Source organism: Eleutherodactylus coqui, chromosome 6, assembly GCF_035609145.1.
Source record: "Eleutherodactylus coqui strain aEleCoq1 chromosome 6, aEleCoq1.hap1, whole genome shotgun sequence".
In the NCBI taxonomy this organism is placed as follows: Eukaryota; Metazoa; Chordata; class Amphibia; order Anura; family Eleutherodactylidae; genus Eleutherodactylus; species Eleutherodactylus coqui.
The window spans coordinates 185,984,883-186,008,100 of record NC_089842.1 but is presented as its reverse complement, the minus strand read 5'-3'; the positions used below and the strand labels follow the sequence as shown (position 1 = coordinate 186,008,100).

The window sequence follows — 23,218 nt, the reverse complement described above, 5'->3', positions numbered from 1 at the left end:
TTGTGTTCATAAATATCGGGATCGGTAAATGTACCATAGATTGTTGTACATGGAAATAATGGTAGTAACAAAAAATGCTTGATAGGATTCACAGTTTGTCTGGTTATGCTGCTTTGTGATGACAACTACTGTACAGTATATAAGAAATGTGCATTTTTGTTCAACAATAAATGTGAATTCTTCATGGAAAAATAAGACATCCACTGAAAATAGGACCTAGCGCATTTTTGGGAGCAAAAATTTATAAGACACTGTCTTATTTTTGGGGAAACAGAGTAGAAGCAACCAAAAAAAAACAATAGACATGTTATGCCTTTGCTTCATTGTGAGTAGACACTTTGGATTGCTTTTGTTTGCTGCTAATGTGCATAGGGGGCTCTTTGGGATCCTCTCCACTAGCCTGCTAGTGAAGTGAGTATGGTTCTTCATCTATTCCTAAATTAATATAATTTCATCGGATGTTCCCTGTGCGACACTTATGCATATACTGGAAGTCAGCTTGCTGAGACTGGCTGGTTTCTTGAAATGTGTATGTGTGCCATCTCTTGTGGATGCCCCTAGTTGGATAGGGGGCTGTCATCTCTTCGTCATAATTTCCAAAGCTCTTCTGGATTTACAGATGTGGAGCCCTGTCTGGGCTTCTCCCCCTCATTGATGAATGGCTAAGCACTGCCTGTAATTGGCTGAGCACTCAGCCAATCAGCACAGCCCTTTCAGGTGGCAGGGATTTTTAAATTCCCGCCTGCTGAAAGAGCTTGACAGAAGTGCAGGGGAGCCAGCCAGAAGACGCGTCTGAGCGGCAGAGATGTGAGTATATCATTTTTTTTTCACCAGCTAGGGATGATTTTCAGGGAAGGGCTTATATTTCAAGCCCTTCCCCGAAAATCATCGCTGGGGAGGTTGCCCGCATCCAACTGCTCTCAATGGGGCTGCAGCAGCAGCGCCGAACCCATTGAAAGCAATGGGATAGCATCCTGAACTTCTGCCATAGCTGTGACAGCTGCGGCAGAGGATTCATTCATCCCCGCGCTCCCTAAAAGTCCGTGCTATTTAAAAAGGGGCTAGCGCTGCTGCTGCCCCATTAAAGGCATTTTGCGATATTGTGGGGTTTTTTGCCCGCCGACTGTTTTTACTCGCTCTTGCAGTGCAAGAAGAAAAAACGCTACTGGGTAAAAGACCTTACTTTTACGATTTCTATTTGTTTCTGTTCATTTCATTGGAGGCAGAAACTAGTTAACTTAAGCCTCATATCCACGGGCGGGTCGGATTCCAAACGTGGACGGCTGCAGCGGAATCCAACCCTGCCTGTGGCCGAAGACAGTGCTTACTTGTCTGGATCTCCAATCGGATGTGAGCAGAAGTGCCGTCAGGCACACATGCGCAGTAGAGATTGTTTTTTTAAACCACCTACTTTCCCGCGGAATCTGCGGCCCATCCGCAATTCAATTCAAATCAAATCAAAAAGCTTGAATCGCGGATCGTCCGCGCGGGTGCCCCACGTGGATTCCGCAATTTAAATTTGCCTGTGGACATTGGGCCCAAGTACAGTGAAGCTCATCTCCGCAAGGTATTCTGAATAAGTAATGGTAAATATGCTCTCATAAACTAGTACCATAAAAATGTATGCTGTAAAATATATCACTGGTTTATGCTGCAAGTTAGTAGAAATCAGAAGAAGTAATTCAAATGCATAAAAACATTATTTTACAACTGAACTACCAGCAAGTTTATTAACGTGGCACATGGCAACTATTGTTAAATGTCCAAAACCACACGCAGATACAAGGTGTTGGAGCTGGAAGCAGCTGGGAAACTGTGAGGTCTCGAGCTCAAAAATAGATGACCTATTTGTTTCTCTCGCTCAGTTTTCCCTAAATTTGATTCAGTACCCCAGCCTGAGATTTCTCCGATTGTGAAAATCTGCAAGGCAAACACAGAGGAACTTCACCAACAACCCCTGTAGCCTGGCCAATCGTTTGAGGTGCGAACCCTCAAATATGAAGAAAAACAGAGGCATAAAAAAAAACAAAGACACAAAAGCAGTACTATTGAAGGTGCTAATAAAGCAACCCTTCAGTCCCGGACAAACAAAGATTGACGCACCACTTCTCTGACTACTCAATGCATACTGTGCATTAGCATGCATCATTACCCCAAGACACTACACTCTGCTCTGACTGTCCAATGTTGCTCATGTGAGCAGCACTGGCCAATCAGAGCAGCATGTAGTATCTTGGCCTAATGATGTATACTAATGCACAGTGTGCATTGGGTAGTCAGAGAAGATGGGTGGCCATCTTTGTTTTTTCAGGACCGAAGGGTCGCTTTAAAAGTTACATTTTCATGTTTGCTCTTTCATAACTGTAAATATGCCACAGAGCAGTACTTACAGCATGGCTTCGTTTTTTAGGTGTGATAGAGATGCAGAACTATAATAGATAGTGATGATGAGTGACAAAATATGAAATGAAAAAACAAGCCATCAGGATATTGTCATAGCGCATTATAAAGCTGTAAACTTCTTAAAATATTATTCTGGGAACGTCTTGAAAATGTCTTAGGATATGGACCACAGTGTGGAAATTCAAGTTTCGAATTTAGAATTTAAATAGGAGTGCTATATGCAGTCGCCAATAAGGAGGAGAAATACTGCAGCCCTTTACTTTATCCCTGCCGATGTCAGACAGAACTCAGATGGCATTGCAGAACTCAGGAACTAAGACAAAATACAGACACTGAAAAACAGACTTCCCACTCACCAACAGGCAAACTCAGAAAGCTCAGACAGAACCGCAGGACAGAGAGACGGACTACATACTCGCAAACAGGCATAAACCAAAAACTGCCAAGTACACAAAACACTCACCTGTATACCTGCACAGCTAGCCAGATGTAATAACTATAGCATGTATGAGGTATTCGTTCGTATTTTGGCCAAGATACTTAAGCCCACTTCAAGGGTCCTCGTTGTCTCACGGGTCCCTATTCTAACGAGACAACTAACCTCAGGAAACCTGCCTACATGCGGAGTGATCGTCCCGACAGGGACGCCACCGCGCTGGAACCTACCTCGTCTTAGATGATAAAGGATCCACAGCAAGACACAGTTCACACTACATGAAAGGCAAACCTGCACAGATATGCAGGAACATGACACTGATCACATCAAGGTTTCTGGCTTGGTTTAATAATCCCAATCATTGAGGACTTGTTATAAGGTCACTTTGAATTGAAGGAATGCTGCCATCCAATAGATGGCACTGTAGAGGTATTTTTTCATCTTTCTTATTTCCACTGATTACATCAACACATACACTGATCATGCCCGCTCACACCCCATGTTCAGCCACATGCACAGACACACAGGAACATGACACTGTTCACACTGAACATACTGAAAGCTGCACAGACACACAGGAACATAACACTATTCACACTGAACATACTGAACAAATGGGGAAAGACCAGTAGCCACAGCAGAGGAGCTGGTATATATGAGCAGCAGACCTGGGGAAATAGCTGGCTGGTGAAATCTGCACCCAAACAGCTCAATCAACCCTACCTGTGGAGCTGAGCTGCCAAGAAGATATTTAGAACAACAGATCCCAGCAAAACGCTCTAACAATATAGTTAAAAACACCGGATATCATGAAACTTGTTAATTAAAGATAACCTGCAACCTCTTTGGACATGTGTCTATTTTAGTAAGTATTTGTACTCTTCATAAAACATTTCTGGAGTTTTTTTCCCTTTGATCCTTACATTGCGCAGTTCTTCTGCTATTACTCCTAGAATTATTTTGACTAAGGGTGCTTTTACACGTAATGATTTATTGTTTGCATGACGAACAATGTCAGAGTTTGCTCCTGTAGCCTGGTAAATTGCTCAGTCATTCACATTCACTGTACTAGTGAATGAGAACAACTGCACTATCGGCATACTAGCCAATGATGATTTTCATGCCTACGTGAAGTGAATGATAAACAACCGAATTATCAGTCATTGTTTGACTGGTAGCCATGTTTACACTGAACTATTTTCGTTCACATTCGAATGAACCAGTGATTTTTTAAATGACAATCTTTCCATCTAAATGCACTTTTAATTGACAACTGGGTGTTACCAGTTAGGGTGTGTGTCTCTGCACACTCTAACACTGTTCAGTTAGTGCTGCCACTGTAACAATTTGTAGGGACACACCTCTTTGACAAAAAGTCAACTGTCAATTTATTCCTAAATTTCTAGAAGGATTAGCAGAGGAACAACACAACGCGAAGTTTAAAAAAGGTGATCCAGAATTGTTCTTTTACAAGTATTTACTGAAATATAGAGATGTCTGAAGAGCTGTTGGGTCCTTTTTACGTAAGGTCCTGTGATTACAGCAGCCTAGGCACCTAACTATGGGGAAGGGAGGGGTAGGAGATGCAAGTGTAATGTGAATTAGTGGGCTTGTAAAAAGCTGCAGTTCCAGATACGTAGATATCTAAATGATTACTGCCTCTTAATAGAAGAAAGTGCTTTCATTCACTGAGAGCAAACTAATATCCCGAGATATTAAAACACAAAGTTGTAGAACATTTCAAGCATATACAGTGATTGTTATTTACATAAAGCCCCTTTAAACAAATGTTGCTGACTTGACCAAGGGATTATGGGCCCACTCTGTACATGCGACCCTGGAAACTTGCCTAATGGTCAGTCCACGCCTGACTATGATGATATAGTGTTCTTCTAACATTAAGGCAATAGAACAGTAGGTAACCTAGTGTGATGGTTGTCACTGACACAGCAGATCCTGAAAACTTTCTCAGGTGACAAAAAGCAAAAAAATAATTATATACGTAAGGAAAAAAAAGAAGCTATTACAACTAAACTGGGCAGTCATAGAAGAGATTTTCACCTTGGAAGCTGGATCAAAGGTCTTCTGAGCAGTTACAATATCCGTACAGATCTGTTTGCTCTCTCGCAGCAGATGAAGCTCCTTTTCCAGATGTTTGCACTGAGGAGGGGGGATAATAGAATATTATGAAATCAAACATTTTAGACACTTCTAAATTCATCTTTCAAGAAAAAATAGTTACTTCTGACTTATTGGCAATGAGTGAAAAGGTGCTTTTAGGCATACTGGCAAAAGGAATTTACAATATTATGTGTTATGAAGGGAGATAGGAAAAAGAGACAGGAGCCTGGGATGGACAGAATGTTATATGGAAACTCTTTATACCTACACTGGCTGATTTCCCCCCATGAAGCTATGGCTGCCATTCATTTCAGATGAAATAATTAGATATTTTTACTGCCCGCAGATACAAGGATCTGTTTATTTCTCAATTACTGTATGGTCTTTAGATGATCATAACTGTAGACTGATTTTTGGGCTAAAGTGCTTCAAGTGTATCAATATACAATCCATTACAGAACCCATGCTCCTGTATGCCAAATAATGGTTACCAGAACAGACATGTATCAAGTAATGAAAACCTTGTGATACTTCTTAATTATATAGATCATTACCATATTCTACAACTCCGTGTACCACATATTAAAACTCACACCATTACCAGTCTTCAGTGGGACTCACTGACTAAAGAGTAATTAGATAACTGTATATATTGCGGCTACTGACTGATCTCATTATGCTGGACCCAGAATTGTAAGGGGAGAAAAGGAGCCCCAAAAGGGTCTATCAGGCCTACCCTTCACTCTAAGATAGTAAAGATGCATGTTTGGAAGACCTGTAAACTTAGTGCTAGCCTAAGCCATTTCTATAGCGCAACTGTGCCCATGGAAAGAGGGGCTACTGAATGGTCAAAACTTTGTTCTGGGTCTCCCTTCTGCATCACTGGATACTCACAATCGCCAATTAGTAAAATCTCAGGAAATACAGTGTTGTGCAAGCATTTTAGGCAGCTGTGAAAAAATGCTGCAAAGTAAGAATGCTTTCAGAAATAGAAGGGTTAATAGTTTATTTTTTGTCAATTAATAAAATGCAAAGTGAATAAACAATAGAGAAATCTAAATCAAATCAATATTCAAAATATTTGGCTTGACCACACTTTGCCTTCAAGAGAGAAATCAATTTTCTTAGGGACAGTTGCACCCAGTTTTTGAAGAAAGTCAGCAGAGAGGTTGTTCCAAACATCTTGGAAAACTAGCCACAACTCTTCTACGGTTGTAGGCTTGCTCAAATCCTTCATGTAATCCCAGACAGACTGGATGATGTTGAAATCAGGGCTCTGTGGGGGCCATATCATCACTTCCAAGACTCATTGTTCTTCTTTAGAGCACGTGCAGACAAAGTTTTTTTTCCATCCAATTTTCAGACTGAAAAATTAGTCCAAAAATTGGACAACCATTGCACCAATTTATTTGAATGGGTGTATGCACACAGGCTTTTTTTTTACTTGGATGAATTGCAGCATGTCCTACGTTTGTCCGATTTTCTGACGAGAATAGTAGATGTCAATGGACGGGATGTCCAAGTGCTATCTGATCTGACATGCATACAAGAATCTAGGGCAGAACATTTTAACACCCGTGTGCATCTACTCTGAAGATAGTTCTTAATGACATTGGCTGCGTGCTTGGGGTTGTTGTCCTACTGTAGAATATATTTGAAGCCAATCCGATGCCTCCCTTATGATACTGCATAACAGATAAGAGAAGTAAGCATTATGTCTCTTTCATCTGCTACACTAAGTTTTCTTGGCCGATCGCTGTGTCTACGATCATCCATATTGCTCGTTTCTTTGTGCTTTTTCAAATGAATTTGGAGAGTCCATCTCAAAACTCCAGTCTGCTTTGAAATCTTTGCCTGGGAGAGACCTATCTGATGCAGTATAACTACCTAGTTGCTGTGCTCCGTCTTTCCATGGTGTATGACCTGTGACATAAAACTGTCTTCCACAACCTCACCTCTGTAGCTGAGTTTGGCTGTTCCTCACCCAGTTTTAATAAGCCTCCTACACAACTATTTCTGTTTCAGTTAATGACTGTATTTCAACCTACATATGAAATGATGATCATTATCAACTCTTCGGTATAATTGGATAATCATACACCTGACTATAATCCAACAAAATCCCTGACTTTGTGCCAGTGCACCTAGAAGAATTTATGCTGTTTTGAAGGCAAAGGCTGGTCACACCAAATATTGTTTTCTTTTTTATCCATTAACTTTATTTTTTTCAATTATCAAAGTGCAAACTATTAAGACTTCTATTTTGTAAAACATTCCTACTTTGCAGAATTTTTCCACGCTTGCCTAAAGCTTTTGCACAGTGCTGTATATATGAAAAATAATATTTAGACCAACTAGTGGGTAGATCTTCTAGGTTAAAGGGTGTCATTAAGACATTTTTATTGCAACAAATGGGTAGAGAAACCCAATAAAACTAAATAATGTCACAATTCATCCAATTTAGACATATACATACATTTTCTTCCCTTTGGACAATCTCCATTTGTTAGAAATGCCCCTTGACAATAAGCAGGTTACAAAGTGTTGAGACCCTCAACAATCAGCTGTAAAAAGTAGCAAAACCTGTCAGTAAGTGATCAATTCCCCTACAGCAGCACCACAGGCTAAATTAAGTATTACAGGGTGTCTATTCACATCAATTGATTGTCTATATAATACAGGAAAGGTCCTGCAAAAGAAAATAAAATGCTCTTTGGAACTGCTCTTCACTCTGTTCAAAACACGAGGATCCTGAACAGGGACCCACCCTCTATTAACTAATAGGGTATGTAAAAATAAACTGGACAACCTCCTTAAATGAACAGATGGAAAATGTGTAATAACAGGTAGCAATCAGTCTCCGAAACAAAAATTGGATCCTTTTTCCCTTTCGATTAAATCTTTTTAGAAAGTAGAAAACTTCTGAAAAGTGTGCGTGTTGTCTGATGTCTGCTCCATCTGTAGATCAGTGAGGTCTACCACAGGCTGGCCATCTGGTCATAGTCTGAGCACAGTCAGTGGTTAATAAGGCAGAAGGACAGAGGATTCCCAGCACACGTAGTGCAGTAAGGATATACTGCGTGCATGTAACAGAGAGGCGCTCAGTGCAGGATACACAGACTGAGGATTGAGGAGTCACACAGTGCACACAAGGAGCACTGGATAAGTTCTCCCATTAACATCCTAGTTAGGCATCAGCGAGCTGAGCATCTGGGCTCCTTCCTATAAGCATTGCCAGACTTTGCTTTTCTTAACTAAAATAACCAAACTTCCTCGGCCACAGACATTCGGCTTCTTTCATCCTTAAGTTAGCCGTACACTAGACACTGAGCTGCTTATGTTCAGCCATGCCAAAGATCCCGCTGTCACTGGTTCCCAGTCAGCTCCAATGCAAACACTCCTTTTTCTTAAGGACATGTGTTTTCATTGGTCGCCTTCCTCCTGTCCCTCTGCCCACAACCACATGTCAGGCGCAGGGCTTCCTTCTTAAAACAGGTTGATAAAAATAGTTATTGAAACCGGTAGAGAAGCTAAGTGTTAGTGTAGAAAGGGAAAGTTTTCCCTCTGTGGGCCCATAAAGGCAGGTTCATTTCCTTGTTCTATATAGCTAAGGAAAAACAAACACGGCTCATCTGCGAAATACGATCTGAAATACAATAAGGTTTTCCACTGGGTCCTCTTCGCATTCTCTCCATTGTAGACAATATAAAGAGATGATGATAGATATCATCATAGTTATCTTGGTAAAACACAATAAAAAAACCTGACAGTTGCACCCAAAACAATAACTTTCTCCAGACGTTTTTCTGCCTCTCCACAATGCTGCTACCGTTGAGAACTCCTAGTGATGCTGCCAAGACAGTAAATATTTAAAGAAAATGGCATCTCAGGTTGTACTAGTTATAGTGAAGGAATTTTAATGACAAAATAATATTTGTGAGAAGATGAGTTTGCCCTTCAATGTGGAGCTCAACAAATAAATAACAAACCAATAACGAGCCTGTGTATCAATGTCCTGGAGAAGGTTATACCGCGGTGTTGTGGGCTTTCAATAGGCAATATTTATAATGTAAACAGCTTCCAATAAGGTGTTAAATGCTATTTGGTCAGTAAATGGAAGATGTACCTGATCAACTACGTCGTAAAAAACTATGTAGGTACTCCCCGAATATAAAGTGGTGAGCAGTAATACGGACGAGAGGTATTTTGGCAATACACTTCCTTGATGCTTGTTAAAACAATGCTACCCATACATTCACCGATTCAGGGCCAAAACTTGACAGCAAATTTGGAGAGAACATTGTAGTACTGTTAGCCACAAGCCACATCTCTTATTAATCAATGGACTGAACACAGTTGGACTACCGTTTAGTACATATATAGTATAAGCATAGCACCCCCCTAATATTGTGATTCTTAATTTTACCGTAATGATTTGTCATCCTAACAGCCATTCCTATCACATTGCGCAAAAGCACCTAGAACGCTACTGTATGGACTCCATTCAATACTACTATATAGCATTACTGGACCCCTGGATGGGAAACACCATCCAAATGAATAATTATGGAGAGAAAACCTGTAACAGAGTCATCTGATAGGTCACAGTGACATGTTGGATGATATTATATTACGATTCAGGGCTCAGTCCCAGCACATTCCCTGAAATCAATGGTAGTGCAAATATTGTGATTTCCAGACTATTCAAAGGGGATGGAGTGCTCTGTAGAGCATCACTGCCTTTGAAACAATAACGGCCAGAGAAATGAATGGTACAGTGGCACAGATTTGGATAACACACTCAGAGGCATTATCTATGCTTTTTTATGTATAAACATGACAGAATTAGTATCTTTGATTGCGTAGTCCTTTCCCTATAAAAGTATATTACTATACAGGAATATTACGTTACAGAATATATATATATATATATATATATATATATATATATATATGTGCATGCAACAGTTTCACTTTGGTAAGGCTTGGTTCATATGGAAAATGTACTGTTACTTTGAAAATGAATGTGTAAGGAGGACTTTAGATAAAATTTAAAGTATAAAGGTCAGAAACAGAGAGACGGATACATTTAGAGTAAAATGTCTGAAATGCAGAAGTAAAAAAATCCAAGTCCAATGCATAAGGCCTCGTTCATGCAGACTTTTTCTAGTCAAAACCATAGCTGGACCACAAACAGGTAAGAAAATTCTAAACTATATGAAAAATACATATAAAGCAGCATCAAATTGACTGCGTGCACAAGGTCTATTATTTGTATATTAATCCAGAATAAAGGCTTACAGTCGGTAGCATACTTACTTTACAATCCCAATGAGACTAATAATTGGCTTCTTCTATTGATCACTGTTTGTTAGTCATTGACTAAAAGTTCATTTGCTCTCCATATATTTATACTTGTTTTATCCAACCATTCATTGTGGATTTACAAGATAAATATACATGTATAAGGAAGTCAACAATAAAAGAGCATGGCAAAATAGCCGGCAGTAAGGGTAAGTGAGTACATAACTATTCTGTTGCCTGCAGAGCTTATAGGTGACAATAAGAAGGGACAGGGTACATTGCACTTCACACTTCGGATAGTAAGAGCGTAAATAGAGAATAATATCAAGGATCAATGCAGTATTCCTCGTCATTTTGGTATTTCCGTGTTATTCATATTGTGCTAACACATTCTGCAGCGCTGGACATAAACTAGAATTACTCCGATAGTCACTGTTAATGGGATGGATTAAAATCTAATATCCCCACTTTAAACACATCCTGTATATGTCACATGGGGCATATTATAGTATACATAAGTGTCCTCACCACCAAAAGAAATATTTTGTCAACAATCTAATATGTTAATAGATTTTCCCTATATACATGTCTATAAATAATATAACAGATGTATAATCAACTCTGATGTCAGAATATCTGAGCACAGATCACCTGGGGGTCTTCATCCTGTGCTGATGGAGCAATAAGAGGAAGTTACATGAGAGCGGTTAGGGATGGGCCGCTCATATAGTACTGTATAAAAGCTTTAGACAGGTGTGAGAAAAAGGCTGCAAAATCTATCTACGGTATATCTATATGTATAAAATTGAATGAATGCGTGTCTGCCTGTTTGTCCTTTATGCGCTACTACACCATTCATCCGATCGCCATGAAACACTGGGAAGTTGTTGAGTACACTCCTGGGAAGATTATAGGCATAGTACAACTATCCTATGATAAATGGCGCGCGTGCGAGCGTCGCCGACAGTTATGCACCCCCATGTAGATCGTTCGATTTCCATCATTGCCACTAATTCTCTCACTTCCCGATAGCGTAGAAACATGAAATTTGGCACGAGCATTGATTATGTCATAAATAGGAAAAGCTAATGGGTCCCAACTCGATCATTCAATTCTAGCGCAAAAGAACTAGCGTCCAAATTTTACGTACGGAATCTAATTTTCTCGCTTCCCAATGTCATAGAAACTTGAAATTTGGCACGAGCCATGATTATGTCATAAATAGGAAAAGCTAATGGGTCCCAACTCGATTATTCAATTCTAAGCGCAAAAGAATTAGCGTCCAAATTTTACGTACGGAATCTAATTTTCTCGCTTCCCAATGTCATAGAAACTTGAAATTTGGCATGAGCATTGATTATGACATAAATAGGAAAATTTAATGGGTCCCAACTCAATTATTCAATTCTAAGCGCAAAAGAATTAGCGTCCAAATTTTACGTACGGAATCTAATTTTCTCGCTTCCCAATGTCATAGAAACTTGAAATTTGGCACGAGCATTGATTATGTCATAAATAGGAAAAGTTAATGGGTCCTAACTCGATTATTCAATTCTAAGCACCAAAGAATTAGCGTCCAAATTTTACGTACGGAATCTAATTTTCTCGCTTCCCAATATCATAGAAACTTGAAATTTGGCACAAGCATTGATTATGTCATAACTAGGAAAAGTTAATGGGTCCTAACTCGATTATTCAATTCTATGCGCCAAAGAATTAGCGTCCAAATTTTACGTATGGAATCTAATTTTCTCGCTTCCCAATATCATAGAAACTTGAAATTTGGCACGAGCATTGATTATGACATAAGTAGGAAAAGTTAATGGGTCCCAACTCGATTATTCAATTCTAAGCGCAAAAGAATTGGTGTCGAAATTTTACGTACGGAATCTAATTCTCTCACTTCCTGATATATATATATATATAAATGAATGACTGTCTGTCTGTTCTTTATGCATTACTACACCATTCATATAATCGCCAGGAAACTTTGGGAAGTTGCTGAGTACACTCCTCCAAAGATTACTGGCATAGTACATCTATCCTACGATAGGTGGCGCGCGTGCGAGCATCGTCGACAGTTAGGCCCCCCAGACAAAGATCGTTTGAATTCCATCTCAAGCACGAAAGCAAAAGGCATTACGAGCAACGGAATGCGTGTTCAACTACAAAATGATGCATCCGCCGAACGTTTCGCAAGACAATTGCTGGATATTGAGAATCCTGAGGTAAAATGAAAGCTGTGCTGTGATTGGTTGCTATATATTATACTGCTGAGGTAACTTGAAAGCTGCGCTGTGATTGGTTGTTATCTAGATATATAAAAATCAATGTATGTATGTCTGTCTTCACAGCAACGCGCGACGGGTAAGCTAGTAATATATATTTTTTCAAAGATAGAAGGCATAGACCCCAAACATACAGCCAAAGTCATTAAGAACTATCTTCAGTGTAAAGAAGAACAGGGAGTCCTGGAAGTGATGATATGGCCCCACAGAGCCCTGATCTCATCATCATCCAGTCAATCTCATTAAGAACTATCTTCAGTGTAAAGAAGAACAGGGAGTCCTGGAAGTGATGATATGGCCTCACAGAGCCCTGATCTCAGCATTATCCAGTCTGTCTGGGATTACATGAAGAGACAGAAGGATCTGAGCAAGCCGACATCCACAGATGATCTCTGGTTACTTCCTAAAGATGTTTGGAACAACCTCCCTGCTGAGTTCCCTCAAAACCTGTGTGCAAGCGTACCCAAAAGAATTGATGCTGTTGTGAAGGCAAAGGGTGGTCACAACAAATATCGATCTGATTTAGATTTCTCTTTTGTTCAGTCATTTTGCATTTTATTAATTGACAAAAAACTATTTATACTCCCATTTTTTAAAGCATCCTTGCTTTTTAGCCTTTTTTCCACACCTGCCTAAAACTTTTACACAGTACTGTATGGAGCAAAGGAAAGAAGAAGATGAGAGTGTTGAGGGAATGTGTGAGTGGTAAGGTATTGCAGCTGGGGGTTGGCAGTAATGTGGAGGCTTTGCGGCTTCCTCTGGGAGAAATTATGTCTGGCAATGGGGACCGTGTGGATGGAAATGGGCGTAATTTTGGCTTTTGCAGATATACTGCATTTGGCACTCTGGCGGGACACCTGGAGGAATGATTTCAAGTAGTGGTAGCATTGTGGTTAACAATGGGGCTGGCAGCGACTGATGATTTTTCCATGGGTTGTGGTGGTATACTGCAGCTGGTATGGCATTGACATGTACTCTTACTGGCGCTGGGTCACATCTCATCTTATTTCCAAATTTTAAGTTTTCTTAAAATTTTTGGTAGCAAAATAAGACAGAGGTAAACCTTAAACAAGAGGGGAAATCATAGGAGCTGAAAAGGGTCCTACATAGTTACGGATAATATAAAAGAAACCTATGTGACGAAATCCAACATTGTGAAGAAGAACCAGTTCATCATGTTCAGTTAGTGACCACTACAAAGCTCCTGCTGCCTATTTAAAAGGGGCTTCCATAGCAGATAAGGTGGAAGGAACAACATACCCCCTGCTATAAACGATGAAGAATATCAGCAAGTCTCTCAAGGTTGCCAACACTTAGTCCCTATACTTGTCCCAAATCCCCTTGATCCTCTCCGCTCGCTCCTTAAAGGTGTTGTACCAGATTAGACTTTTATCACTTATCTATAAGATAGGTTATAAAAGTCTGATCGGTGGGGTCTCAATGCTGGGACCCCACCAATAACAAGATTAGGAGTCCTGTGTCCACCTCTTCTTGTCACTGCTGCAAACACCCACTGTAACATAAGACTGAATGCAGCAGAAGTCATGCATGTATGGCACCACTTCTTTCATTTTAATGGGGCTGACAGAAATAGCCCAGTACAAGCGCTCAGCTATCCCACTGCAAAGGAATGGAGCGACACTGCGAATATGTGACTCCACTCAATCTTCTCCACACTGCAGTGAGAAGAAGAGAGGACACGGGACCCCCATTCTCAGGATCAGTAGGGGTCACAGTGGTGAGACTCCCTCACCAATCAGACTTTTATCACTTATCCTATGGATTGGTGAGAAGTGTCTATTCTGGTACAACTCCTTTAATTGTGTCCGTCTTGTTCCTAGCTGCATATTACATCCCAGGTTGCATATTTAATGATTTGCTGTGCTACACTCTATAATTAAATAACTTTTCATACTAATGTGTCAATAAAAAAAATTATTCACTCGTATTAACACGCTTAGGGAAAAAAATGGATATTTCATGTTAGGCACCATAAGTGTCTCTTAGAACATCCAAAAAACTGGGAGTTACTGTATGATATTAGAAGTCACTTTGGCTATAAAGTTGCAGAAGTAGTTGGAAACTTTTAATACGCTTATAATTAACAATAGTGCATACATTGTGCCATATATTGGGAAATTGACATTTCTGATTATAGGTAGTATTGAGCGAAGCGAACCAGTAGAACCATGTTTCTGATAGAAATCTGCTAAAAGTTTGTTTCCGCATGATTCTGAACTGAGCTTTAAGCAAGTGTTATACAGGCCTTTTATGGCTCTCAGACTGTGTTAGCCTATGTCACACGGGTGTATTTGCATGTGCAATACGCAGAAAAGAGAACCCATGAATTTCAATAAGTTCGTTCACAAGCGTGTATTTTGCGTGCGTAATTAGAAATGCAGCATGCTCTACTTTTCTGCGCTTTTGCACAGGAAAAAAACAGAACTTGAATGCAATAAACTAATTGGCCATTTCAATGGCTGAGACTATCGGTGCACGCTTTTTTGTGCATGATTTGCATGCACAAAAAAGTACAGTACAATACTCCAAAGTACGTGCAAAGATGCAAGGTCATTTAGCAAAAATGCGCATGGAAATACGCATCCGCTCGTGTGCCACAGGCTTTATACACTAATTTTAGGGGTTTTGGTGAACTTCCGGTTCACTTCGAACAAATTTGAAAAGTTCACTCAACACTAATAGTTTCTGTGACTAAAAGCCCTTTTACACACAAAGATGATCGCTCAAAAGATGGCTTTTGAGTGATAATTCTGCATAAACTACTAATTGGTATTGATGCCAATTAGTAGCTTATTAATGCGCGTGAACTGCTGGGAGCTATATTCAGAGAACAGCGGGTGGTCTGTTCTCTGAATATATTTTCTTTGTTCTGGCGCAGGGCTGAGAGCTAAGACAATGTTATCAGCGCTCCCTGCAGAGAACACGGCATGAAGTCTCCGCTATCAGCTCTTCTGCCGAACAATGGATTTTATGCGGAACATAAAAGAATCGTTCCGCAGAAAAGAGAAAGAAGGGCACATTTACACGCAACGATTATCGCTTAAGAGAGTGAATTTTGAGCGATAATCGTTGTCTGTAAAAGGGCCTTAACACAATTCCAATATACAGGTCGCATGTCGGAGAAATAATCAGCTTATGTAAAACTCTTTGGAGTTGGATGCAGACAGGTCCACTAGTATAAACTATAACCATGTATACCTATACTCCTATAAGACAGTAAACTACTTTACCAGATACTGTGCAGTAGTAATTAAACGATGCTGAAGAAACTGAGCCTCCTTCAGACAGCGGACGAGAAAATGTCCCACCTTGGTCATGAAAGAAAAAGACGAAAAAAAAAAAAAACTGGCACTAGGATTAGAAGCAGGATCCCCTTTCTATGGTGCAGCAACCTTAATACTGTGATACTCCTGCAGCCCATACATAAAAATAACACAAGCGGCTATTTGAGAAAGAGAAGCCATAAAGTGCAATTACGACATTTCTTGGTATCAGCACCTTCCTCCTGTGCAGCCCAAAATAAGCAACCATGGGCATAATTATTTTTGTTGGCCTAAAAAAGCAAAACGGTCCTGTAAAGGGTTAACGAGAGAGGTGCTCCTTGGAGCTGTAGCAGTGAAGGGATGAATGGAGCAACACTGTGAGCAAATCTGGCTTGGCGACTCATTCTCCAATGCCGTGGTCGCTTGCTTGGCCCTTGGAAAAATGTGTTTCTTGCTTTTCCTTTAGGAACAGACGTCTCGTTGTGCGGAGACCGGCAGTGCTGCTGAGAGAAAAATGTCTCCCCTCGGATGCTGCAGACAAAGAATAACACTGCTCCCTCCAGACCAAACACCGTGCCTTTGGTGTCAGACAGAGGTATGTGTTGTTCAGGGGTGATGTTTAGACACTCGTGGATGATGAGAGGAAACCGTCTCCTCGTTTCAAGGTATAAACATGACAGAATTAGCATTCTTGATTGCGCAGACGATTCCCTATAAAAGTATATTACTACACGGGAATATTACACTACAGAAAAATATAAATTTTACATATAACACACACACATATATATTATATATATATATATTATATATATATATATATATATATATGATGTCTTCGTAAAAAAGAAAACAAATAGAAAAAGTCGTCGTTTTTCGCAAGACCCGTCCTGCAATTCCATCTCGGGCTGATCTGTATTTGATGAGAGTTGTGGTGATTAGATGAACGGTCTTGTCACCGGAGGCCCTAAAAGTGGTTCCACTCTTGGCCTATAAAAGGCTCTCAGAGGCTCCTTGTGTGTAGTGACCTCTTCTTCCGCTTGTGTAGGGCTTGTTGACCACTAGACGCCTAGAAGAGATTTCGCCCATTAACAGAGTTTGAGAGGTGTGAATAAGTAGAATGTGAGAAGCTGGCTGTTCGGATTGATGAATTGCCCCCCACCTGCACTATTCTGACCAAACTGTTGGGAGGTGTTGGGATCAGTGAATGTGCGAGGGCATGCACATAGGCCGACCGGGCTCAGGACGAACTCCACAAAACCACCAATAGAGAGGATCGTCTGACAAGCACAAGCAGCTTTAATTGTTTCATTGTTCGCCATCCAGAGACAGGTGGCGCCATCGGTACAGACCTCTGGGTCCATCAAAACCATTTTTAGGAGCTTGTTTGAAGGACATTTGGTTTCACGGCACCCATTATGTGTACTGCTCTTTACAGGCATCCACCGTCACCTCCATTTGTAGCGGTGTTGTGAGTAACGAAACTGGATGCTACAGAGTAGAACCGGATTGTCTTCAACAGCGAATCAAGGTTTAGTTTTGGAACCAGCGATGGCCGTGTTCGTGTCTGGAGACCTAGGAGTGAGCGTCTCAATCTTGCCTTTGCTGTGGAGCGGCACACTGCCCCCTGCTGGTGTGATGGTCTGGGGGGGCATCGTATATGACAGTCAGTCACCCCTAGTAATGGTAAAAGGGACAATGACAGCTCAGCGATATGTTCAGGACATCCTGCAGCCATGTGTTCCTCTCATGGTGGCTTCTAAGAGGCAGCAGGATAATGCTCAGCCGCACACACAAGGGAGTCACAGAAATGCCTCCGCAACTTTCTCACATTTATTGCCAATAGAACATGTATAGGACCATCTGTGACGCCGTACCATACCATACGAAACCTTTATGCCTCTATGCCCGTCCGTATCACATCTTGCATCTAAGCTAGAGGCAGTACAATAGGGTAGTAGAGTCTCCATGCCCGTCCGTATCAAATCCTGCATCCAGTGCTAGAGATGGTACAACAGCGCACTATAGCTTCCATGCCCACCAGTATAACATTTTGTATCTAAGCTAGAGGTGGTACAACAGGGCACTAGAGCCTCCATGCCTGTCCGTATCTCATCCTGCATCCAGAGCTAGAGGCAGTACAACAGGGCACTAGAGCCTTCATGCCGATCCATATCACATCTTGTATCCAAGCTAGAGGTGGTACAACAGGCTACTAAAGCCTCCATGCCCTCCATATCACATTCTGCATCCAAGCTAGAGGTGGCACAACGAGGTACTAGAGCATCAATGCCCAACTGTATCACATCTTATATCAAAACTAAAGACAGTACAACAGGGTACTAGAGCCTCCATGCCCACCCGTATCACATTCTGCATCAAGAGCTCTAGAGCCTCTATGCCCACCCGTATCCCATCTTGTATCCAAGCTAGAGGTGGTAACAACAGGGTACTACAGCCTCCATGCCGATCCGTATCACATCTTGTATCCAAACTACAGGCAGTACAACAGGGTACTAGAGCCTTTATGCTGTCCGTATCACATCTTGTATCCAAGCTGGAGGCAGTACAACAGGGTACTAAAGCCTCTATGTCCACCCATATTACATCCTGCATCCAGAGCTAGAGGCGGTACAACAGGGTACTAGAGCCTCCATGCCCACCTGTATCACATCTTGTATCCAAGCTAGAGGCGGTACAACAAGGTACTAGAGCCCCCATGCCTGTCCATACTACATTTTGTGTCCAAGCTAAAGGCGGTACAACAGGGTACTAAAGCCTCCATGCCTACCTGTATCACATCTTGTATCCAAGCAAGAGGCAGTACAACAGAGTACTAGAGCCTCCATTCCTGCCCATATTACATCCTGCATCCAAGCTAGAAGCAGTGCAACAGGCTACTAGAGCCTCCATATCACATCCTGCATCCAAGCTAGAGGTGGTACAACAGGGTAATAGAGCCTCCATGCCTATCCATATCACATCTTGTATCTAAGCTAGGGGCAGTACAGCAGGGTACTAGAGCCTCCATGCCTGCCAGCTTCACATCTTGTATACAAGCCAGAGGTGGTATAACAGGGTACTAGAGCCTCCATGCCCACCAGTATGATATCTTGTATCCCCCCCATTTTCGTTTTTTCCTCCTCCCTTTAAAAAAATTATAAGTCTTATTTATCCATCGACGTCGCTGTATGAGGGCTTGTTTTTTGCAGGACAGGTTGTATTTTTCAATGGTGCTATTAAATGTACCATATAATGTACTGAAAAACTTGAAAAAAAATGTAAGGGCAGTAAAAATGAACAAAATAAAATGAAATTCTGCCATCTATAGGTGCGTTTTATTTCTATGGCACATAAACTGCAACAAAAATAACAAGATCACTACATTCTATGGATCAGTATGATTACTAAGATACCAAACTTATATACTTTTATTTATTTTCAAAGATATTTAATTTTTTAAATTTACTTTCTACCGCCATCGTCTGACAGCCATAACTATTTTATTTTTCCATCAACATAGTTGTATGAGGGCTCATTTTTTGGGAGGACGTCCTGTAGTTTGCAATGGTATCATGTTAAAATACATATGGCTTTTTGATAGCTTTTTATTGCACTTTTTCTTGGAGACAGATGGACCAAAAAAGCTCATTTCTGTTGTTCTTTATTTTTCTTTTCTGACAACGTTAACCGTGCGGGGTAAGTAATGTGTTAATTTGATAGATCTGACTTTTACAGACGCAGCAATACCAAATATGTATTTTTGTTTTATTATTTAGATTTTTTTATTATAAATATGGCAACGTTTTTTTTTTTTAATAATTAGTAAAACTTTATTACTCTTACTTCTTCCTTTTTTCCTTAGTCCCTAGAGTGGGCAACAACTTGCGATGCTTTGATTGCTCCTGCAGTATGATATAATGCCATAGCATTACATCATACTACGATCAGGCAGGCATTCTATCAAGCTACCCCATGGGGCCTTTCAGAAGGCCCCGACTGCCATGACATCTTAACGGCTTCCTTCGTTCTCATCGCAGGCGGCCATACAGGACCCACAAACATCGTCCGGGGCATTTAAAGTGTTAACAGCTCTGATGAGCCGCGCGGCTTATCAGAGCTGTTGCAGGCAGATACCGGCTGTAAGAAACAGCCAGCGTCCAAGTTGTATGGAAGTAGATTGCCGTGAGATCTACCTTCATACATAACCCGACGCTGGACAGATGTAACTATGTCCTATAGCCTTGAGGGGTTAAACCGAATGGCTCAATTAACCATCAGAATTGCATCTATTGCTGACTGACAATCCAATAATTATGGAGGAACATCTTTGTAATTTACCAGGAGTTACAGTGTGATGCAGCTCATCAAAGAAGGGATTAATTGGACTATCCTTTTTTGATGCTACTGTGACTGGTGCCATTAACTTGAAGTTGTTGCAGTAATCTGACATGGCACACGTTCCAGAGGACTTCAAGGATGAAGAGTTTTATTTCCAAAATGATGGCGCATCTCGATACTACCATCATGATGTAAGGGGCTACCTAGATGACAATCTATCAAACAGGTGGATTGGATGTAGAGATTCAGTAGACCCCCTATGTTGACCAGACCTCATACCACTAGACTTTTTTTAATGGGAACACTTATAATATTTGTGTTGAGCACATAAAAATTGATACTATTTTTGTAATCTGCAATACTTGTTTACATCACAAAATGCATGCCAATAGTAATAGGCCTATGGTTAATACCTGTAAAAAAAAAATCAAGTTATAGACTACGTCTTAGATTTCTTTGCCTGTCTCTTGTACAGCTGCTCGGGAGCATCTCTGTGGAGTGTCCAGCAGTAGTCAGCCAGCATGGTAGTGGACCATTTTCCCTGGTATCTTTGTTCCATTGTTGCGATATTTTGAGGAAACCGTTCGCCATGTTCATCACCAACCATACCACAGTTGTCTGGAGAGAAATCCAGATGGGAATGAAGGAAGTGGATCTTTAGAGACATTGTAGCCAAGTTTCTGACAAACCATCAGCATGTCTTGTACTAGTTCCTTGTAGTTTTCTGCCCTAACATTTCCGAGAAAGTTTGTAGATACCAGGCAAAAAGCATTCTGTGCTTGTTTCACATCACCCTGCAGCAAGCTGTTGAGCCGGTCATCTTTGAAGAGCTCTCGAATCTGAGGACACACAAAAACTCCCTCTTTAATCTTTGCCTTGCGGAGTCGAGGGAATTTTTCATGAAGGTATCGGAAAGCTGGCGAAGTCCGATCAATGGCTTTCACGAAGTTCTTCATCAAATCTAGTTTGATGTAAAGGGGTGGTAGCAGGATTTTTTGAGCCTCGACCAGAGCTGGGTGCTGGATATTCTTCTCTCCAAACTGCTACATTTTGTCTGCGAGTCCATTCTTTCCGCAGTGCCCTTGCTCGGCTATCCCTCTCACATAAGAAACGCATGTATTTTGTATATCTCTCCTGCAGTCCCATTAAAAGGGCAACTACCTTTAAATCACCACAGATGTGCCAGCTGTACTTGTATACTCAATGGAATTTAGTAGCTGCTTTAAGTTATCGTACGTCTCTTTCATGTGGACAGCATGCGCTACTGGAATAGATGGAAGATGGTTTCCATTGTGCTAAACCACAGCCTTAAGACTCAGTTTCGAATAGTCTCCATTCTTGTGGGTCATGAGTGATTTCTAAGGCATTCATGAGGCCCTCAATATCAGAATAGAATACCAGATTACCTTCCTTTTTGAAGAAAGGCTCAAACTGCTGGTGCCGCTTTCGATATTAAGTAAATGACATCTTCTTCTAGAAGATTTCATTGTTGGAGTCTTGAACCTAGAAATTCTGCCTTGCTCTTTGATAAATCCACATCACGAACCAGATCATTTAGTTGTTCCTGTGTTATTCTAAGTGGGGTTGATTAGGCACCACAGTCAAAATCTGGATCAGTGCATGCTGACGGACCAGGAGAACAGGTCGGCTCACTCTCGTCCTATTAAGCTGAATCAAGAGAATATTCTGCTGTAGGTTCTGAAATAGGAAGTACCTCACCATGTGGAACTGGTCTCAATGCGAACGGAATGTTGGGGTAGAGCATTCTTGACTTCTTTTGCTTCGTTATCCCACTGAAAATAGGAGGAACCAAGCAGAAGTAACAATCATTTGTGTGGTTATTTGGCTCTCTCCACCCCATGGGGACTGCAATGGCAGATTTTGACAATCTGTGTTGTACATGTAGCACAGCATATATGTGGGGCATCTTGCATCTGAAGTAAAGATGATATACCTTTTTCACTTGAAAAGTGATACTTTTCTTCTGGTTGGCAAATGTCACTTCCCCACAAATATAGCAATAATTGTCTAAGGTATTAACGCACGTCCGAGGCATTAGTGCTCTGTATTGTAACTAAATGGATAAAATAATAATAGTTTTATGTAACAGTAGCTTAAACTGTATCCCACGAAGTCTGAAATATTTTAAATGCTCAATTTTTCCGAATGGGCTTTATATAGTACTCTAGTGATTAGGTGTTAATATGTACACTGGTAATGTGGGAGTTAACATGGTGCACTTGTTATGCTGGGGCTAGCTGTGAGGTAATGAGCTCAGTGGCAGTGACTGATCACATGATGGTGACATCACAGGTCCTGCAAGCACACGGCTGCTGTCTGGCTCAAACTGTAAGGCTGTTGTTACAGTCCTACTGGATAAATTTACACGGTGAAACACAGAAAATGAACTATATGAAATATCTTCAAAATGGGAGCCAATAACATTTTTTCATGGTCATATTCGTATTCAGCACACCAAGATACTACAGATTAGGACATTTTTAAGTCAGTAACGACTTCAGTGTTGACCAGTGAAATTAGATAAAAAGAATGATTAATTTCTGTATGAATGAATGAGCTGTATTTTAATAAACATTAGGGGAAATTTCCAATGCTAGTCTTAGTAGAATCTCCTGTGGCGCACAATGCTCCTAATACCAGAGGAGGCACACGCCTCTTGATGTATTAGGCGTATTGCGGCACTTCTGTGCGCCTACACAGAAATGCACGCCAGGTCTGACCTGACAGAATCATAGAATGGTAGAGTTGGAAGGGGCCTCCAGAGTCATCTAATCCAACCCCCTGCTCAGTGCAGGATTCAATGTACAGGATCTGATGTACATTTGTGGCATAAATTATACATAAATCTATAAATCCAAAGAGCCTCATCCACTTTTCACGAAAGTGGCCAAGGCAACGCAGAGAGCAGAAGAGTTGCAAATTTTTTGTGCAAGCAGGCCTTACTCCATATTCTGCAACTTTTTTACTTCAGATTTCTGGCAGAAAGTCATGATAAATGTGCCTAATTGACTTTATCCAAA

At 40.9% G+C, this 23,218-nt stretch overlaps 1 protein-coding gene across 2 annotated transcripts in view; it reads right to left on the bottom strand.

Annotated features, from left to right (window-relative positions):
- MIPOL1 (mirror-image polydactyly 1) overlaps positions 1-23,218 on the bottom strand; it is a 314,859-nt gene that overhangs the window by 121,651 nt on the left and 169,990 nt on the right. For both annotated transcript variants that reach the window (XM_066608446.1, XM_066608447.1), the window contains one exon: positions 4,901-4,999. In XM_066608446.1, the coding sequence (XP_066464543.1) occupies positions 4,901-4,999 (99 nt within the window). The remainder of the gene's footprint in view (positions 1-4,900; positions 5,000-23,218) is intronic.